At 36.5% G+C, this 6,489-nt stretch overlaps 1 protein-coding gene across 1 annotated transcript; it reads left to right on the top strand.

The window, feature by feature from the left end:
* The first annotated feature begins 546 nt into the window (after window positions 1-546).
* Window positions 547-2,763, top strand: LOC137629194 (nascent polypeptide-associated complex subunit alpha, muscle-specific form-like). Its single transcript, XM_068360455.1, has one exon. The coding sequence runs from the start codon at window positions 547-549 to the stop codon at window positions 2,761-2,763; it is 2,217 nt and encodes a 738-aa protein (XP_068216556.1).
* Window positions 2,764-6,489: the final 3,726 nt, after the last annotated feature.

Genomic DNA, 6,489 nt, shown 5'->3' with positions numbered 1-6,489 from the left:
GAATGGAGACAGAGGAGAATGTGGAAAGAATAGGTCACACTATTCACCAACCTACAAGCATTTATCTGAAAGTTAACCGAGTTATACGACCGGAAATTCATGATAATATCATATTTTCTTTTATAATTAAACTGATGCTCTCAATTTAAATACTGAAGGCCATTTTAAAACTAAATTTGACCTTACATAAAAAGGTATGGTCCCAGAATTACTCGTCCTCACAAACTACACAGCATATTTTATAATTTCTGAATTAGAACCTAGAATTATTCTTAGAGAATACAATTACACAATTTTCTCTTTTTCCGGACTAAATTTGACAAATACATCCACCGCAAACTGCACAGAATATATTGTAATTTCTAAATTAACATCTAGAATTATTTTAAGAGTACAAGTACATACTTTTCTCTCTTTTTAGACTAAATTTGACAAATACATCCACCGCAAACTGCATAGCATATTCTATAATTTCTAAATTAACATCTAGAATTATTCTAGAGTACAATTACATACTTTTCTCTCTTTTTAGACTAAATTTGACAAATGCATCCACCTTGTAGAAAAAGGTATGGTCCCCAGGAATACTCGTCCCCAAAAACTACCCAGAAATACTCGTCCCCAAAAACTACCCAAATATACTCGTCCTCAAAAACTACCCAGAAATACTCGTCCCCAAAAACTACCCAGAAATACTCGTCCTCAAAAACTACCGAGAAATACTCGTCCCAAAAAACTACCGAGAAATACTCGTCCCAAAAAACTACCAAGAAATACTCGTCCCCGAAAACTACCGAGAAATACTCGTCCCAAAAAACTACCGAGAAATACTCGTCCCCAAAAACTACCGAGAAATACTCGTCCCCAAAAACTACCCAGAAATACTCGTCCCCAAACACTACCCAGAAGTACTCGTCCCCAGAAACTACCCAGAAATACTCGTCCCCAGAAACTACACAGAAATACTCGTCCCAAAAAACTACACAAATACTCGTCCCCAAAAACTACACAGAAATGCTCGTCCCCAAAAACTACCCAGAAATACTCGTCCCCAAAAACTACCCAGAAATACTCGTCCCCAGAAACTACCCAAAAATACCCATCCCAAAAAACTACCCAGATATACTTGTCCCCAAAAACTACCCAGATATACTCGTCCCAAAAAACTACCCAGAAATACTCGTCCCCAAAAACTACCCAGAAATACTCGTCCCCATAAACTACCCAGATATATTCGTCCCCAAAAACTACCCAGATATATTCGTCCCAAAAGACTACCCAGAAATACTCGTCCCCAAAAACTACCCAGAAATACTCGTCCCCATAAACTACCCAAATATACTCGTCTCCAAAAACTACCCAGATACTCTCGTCCCAAAAAACTACCCAGAAATACTCGTCCTCAAAAACTACACAGAAATACTCGTCCCCAAAAACTACACAAAAATACTCGTCCCCAAAAACTACCCAGAAATACTCGTCCCCATAAACTACCCAGATATACTCGTCCCCAAAAACTACCCAGATACTCTCGTCCCAAAAAACTACCCAGAAATACTCGTCCCCAAAAACTACACAGAAATACTAGTCCCCAAAAACTACCCAGAAATACTCGCCCCCAAAACTACCCAGAAATACTCGTCCCCAGAAATTACACAAACACTCGTCCCCCAAAAACTACCCAAAAATACTCGTCCCCAAAAACTACCCAGAAATACTCGTCCCCAAAAACTACCCAGAAATACTAGTCCCCAAAAACTACCCAGATACTCTCGTCCCAAAAAACTACCCAGATACTCTCGTCCCAAAAAACTACCCAGAAATACTCGTCCTCAAAAACTACCCAGAAATACTCGTCCCCATAAACTACCCAGATACTCTCGTCCCAAAAAACTACCCAGATACTCTCGTCCCAAAAAACTACCCAGAAATACTCGTCCTCAAAAACTACACAGAAATACTCGTCCCCAAAAACTACCCAGAAATACTCGCCCCCAAAACTACCCAGAAATACTCGTCCCCAGAAACTACACAAACACTCGTCCCCCAAAAACTACCCAAAAATACTCGTCCCCAAAAACTACCCAGAAATACTCGTCCCCAAACACTACCCAAAAATACTCGTCCCCAAAAACTACCCAGAAATACTCGTCCCCAGAAACTACCCAGATATACTCGTCCCCAAAAAACTACCCAGAAATACTCGTCCCCAGAAACTACCCAAAAATACCCATCCCAAAAAACTACCCAGATACTCTCGTCCCAAAACACTTCCCAGAAATACTTGTCCCCAAAAACTACCCAGATACTCTCGTCCCAAAACACTTCCCAGAAATACTTGTCCCCAGAAACTACCCAGAAATACTCGTCCCCAAAAACTACCCAAAAATACTCGTCCAAAAAAACTACCCAGAAATACTCGTCCCCAAAAACTACACAGAAATACTCGTCCCCAAAAACTACCCAGAAATACTAGTCCCCAAAAACTACACAGAAATACTCGTCCCCAAAAAACAACCCAGAAATACTCGTCCAAAAAAACTACCCAGAAATACTGTCCCCAAAAACTACCAAGAAATACTCGTCCCCATAAACTACCGAGAAATACTCGTTCCCAAAAACTACCGAGAAATGCTCGTCCCCAAAAACTACCAAGAAATACTCGTCCCCAGAAACTACACAGATATACTCGTCTCCAAAAACTACCCAGAAATACTCGTCCCCAAAAACTACACAGCTTTAGTCAGGGTGTCGTTTAAGTGACTCACGTAAATAGACTTCTCTGAAAGTGTGAAGAAAAAAATGGAAACAAATATTCACGAACACCTGCTAAGTCTTTTATGTCTTTCTTCTCGACCGGAGAGGAAAACTAAAAAAACAACTCCTTTTCTTTCATCCTTCTTCATTCGATTTCTTATTTCTTTAGGATATAAAAAATACTATTAATTTTAAACCAGCTTCTTTCTTACATACTTCTTCATTTCATTTTTTATATGTTTTGGATATAAAAATATTAGTAATTTTAAAAAACTTCTTTCTTACATTCTTTTTCATTTTATTTTCATTATATTTGAGATATAAAAATGGTATTTCTTTAAAAGGTTTAAAGGGCGCTCATGAATGGTAGAGGCAAGGGACAGTGACATTGCCATATCAAGAAGAACAATGTCCTAGAGACTGACCATATATATTATATGATTAGCGCCCAAGCCCCTTCTCATCCAAGCTAGGACTAGGGAGGGCTAGGCAATGGCTGCTGATAAATCAGCAGATAGACCTATAGGCTCCCCAAAAACACCCCATCCTTAGCTCACAAGGATGGTGAGATTGTAGTAACCATAGGAACTAAGGTAGTAGGTTGGCCAGGGCACCAGCCACCCATTGAGATACTACCGCTAGAGAGTTATGGGGTCCTTTGATTGGCCATACAGTACTACATTGGATCCTTCTCTCTGGTTACGGTTCACTTTCCCCTTGCCTACACTTTCACCGAATAGTCTGGCCTATTCTTTACATATTCTCCTCTTTCCTCGTGCACCTGACAACACTGAGATTACCAGACAATTCTTCTTCACCAAGGAGTTAACTACTTCACTATAATTTGTTCAGTGGTTGCTTTCCTCTTGGTAAAGGTAGAAGAGACTCTTTAGCTAAGGTAAGCAGTTCTTCTAGGAGAAGGACACTCCAAAATCAAAACATTGTTCTCTAGTCTTGGGTAGTGCTATAGCCTCTGTACCATAGTCTTCTACTATCTTGGGTTAGAGTTCTCTTACTTGAGGGTACACTCGGCACAGTATTCTATCTAATTTCTCTTCCTCAGTTTTGTTAAAGTTTTTATACTTTACATAGGAGATATTTATTTTAATATTATTCTTAAAATATTTATTTTTTCCTTGTTCCCTTTCCTCACTGGGCTATTCTCCCTGTTGGAGCCCCTGGGCTTATATCATTCTGCTTTTCCAACTAGGTTTGTAGCTTAGCAATTAATTAATTAATTAATAATAATAATAATAATAATAATAATAATAATGAGTTTGAGCGGGACTCGAACCCCAGCTTGCCGTGCACCACTCAGGGACGTTACCACATCGGCCACCACAACCCTTGAACAGTTTTATTCTTACATTTTTCTTCATTTCATCTTTTATATGTTTGGAATATAAAAATATTACTTCTTTTAAATAACGTATTTCTTTCACCCCTATTCATTTCATTTTCTATATATTTGATATAAAAAAAAATATTTCTTTCAAAGTAATTAATTAACAAAGAAGAGAAAACTTATGAAACACTTCTATCGTTTATATCATACCTTATATTGCTAGGATAAAACTGGGGTTTTTCACATATCTGCGTTGTTATCTTGTCAGCTATACAAAGACCACTCGTATTTGCCCACAAATAACTACGTTTATATAAACATTTAAGAGACGTGGCTGGTTATATGAATAGCGGGAAATTAATGTTTATCATGTTACTCAGAATGCATGTAAACACACACACACACAAACACACACACACACACACACACATATATATATATATATATATATATATATATATATAGATGTGTGCATATATATACATGCAAATACATAAACATATTAATATAAATGTTTGTATACATGCATGTACAGCATAAATATACATGTGTATATATCTGAGTATGGAAATATACACACAAAGATTAATATATACATACACACACACACATATATATATATATATTATATATATATATATATATATATATATATATATATATATATATATATATATATATATATATGCAGAGCATATCAATATGAATGTGTGAACATTAGAACGTTTCCTTTAAAAAGCAAAGCAACATTCATATTTTAACTACATTATATGACTGTACGTTGTGAATAAACCTTGCCTTACCGGGGGGTGGGGGTGTTACCATTTTTCTTACTTGGAAAAACATCGTCCATTCTTTTCCCCTTTCGTTAAATGAGCCCTATATTCAGACGCCGTTTCAGGGGGCACATCTGGGAACCACATTATGTGGGGGGAGGACGCCCCCACCCTCCCCCTAACATAAATATTGGTTTTATCGGAACGAGCTCTTAAGAAATGCCTGCTAGAGAAAGAACAACACCAAAGGAACAAACAAAGTTCAAGCTATGACTTCAGACCAATTTTAAAAAGCAGAAACTAAAGAATTTTCACAATCTATTTCAGCCCCTGAAAACAGCTGTGGGAGATGAATAGTTTGACCAAAAACACTCGGCGCAATATATCTCTATTATTATTATTATTATTATTATTATTATTATTATTATTATTATTATTATTACTTGCTACGCTACAACCTTAGTTGGAAAAGCAGAATGCTATAAGTCCGAGGGCTCCACCAGGGAAAATAGCCCAGTGAGGAAAAGAAATAAGGAAACTACAAGTAAAGTAATTAACAATTAATATAAAATATTTTAAGAACGGTAACAATATTAAAATGAGTATTTCATAAATGAACTATAAAAACTTTAAAAAAAAAATTACAAGAGGAAGAGAAATAAGATAGAATAGTGTGCCCGAGTGTACCCTCAAGTAAGAGAACTCTACCTTGAGATACTACCACTAGAGAGACATTGGGTCCCTTGACTGGCCAGACAGTACTGCATTGGATTCTTCTCTCTGGTTACTGTTCACTTTCCCTCTGCCTACCCATACACCGAATAGTCGGGCCTATTCTTTATATATTCTCCTCTGTCCTCATACACCTGACAACACAGAGATTACCAAGCAATTCTTCCTCACCCAAGGGGTTAACTGCTGCACTGTAATTGTTCAGTGACTACTTTCCTCTTCGTAAGGGTAGAAGAGACTCTTTAGCTATGGTAAGCAGCTCTTCTAGGAGAAGGAAACTCCAAAATCAAACCATTTTTCTTTATGCCTTGGTTAGTGCCATAGCCTCTGTACCAGGTCTTCCACTGTCTTGGGTTAGAGTTCTCTTGCTTGAGGGTACACTCGGGCACACTATTCTATCTTATTTCTCTTCCTCATATTTTATTAATGTTTTTATAGTTTATATAGGAAATATTTCTTTTAATGTTACTGTTTTTAAAATATTTTGTTTTTCCTTGTTTCCCTTTCTCACTGGGCTATTTTCCATGTTGGGGCCCCTGGGCTTATAGCATCCTGCGTTTCCAAATAGGGTTGTGGCTTAGCTTGTAATAATAATAATAATAATAATAATAATAATAATAATAATAATAATAATCTGGTGGGACGATGTTGTGGACGGATTGGAAATACACAGCAAATTTCATTATACTTGCTTAACTTATTACTAAAGTCTAGTTGGTCTTCTTTATTTCAAAGTTCTTAAGATATTTCAGCATTATGCCAACAACGACGAATCAATCAATTATGTGAAGATTTAAATTTTATAAACATATATATACATATATATATATATTATATATATATATATGTATATATATAAATATATATATATATATATAT

Source organism: Palaemon carinicauda, chromosome 37 (genome assembly GCF_036898095.1).
Source record: "Palaemon carinicauda isolate YSFRI2023 chromosome 37, ASM3689809v2, whole genome shotgun sequence".
Taxonomy (NCBI): domain Eukaryota; kingdom Metazoa; phylum Arthropoda; class Malacostraca; order Decapoda; family Palaemonidae; genus Palaemon; species Palaemon carinicauda.
Note: the sequence above shows the minus strand (reverse complement) of the source record. Positions and strands in the feature narration are given on the sequence as shown.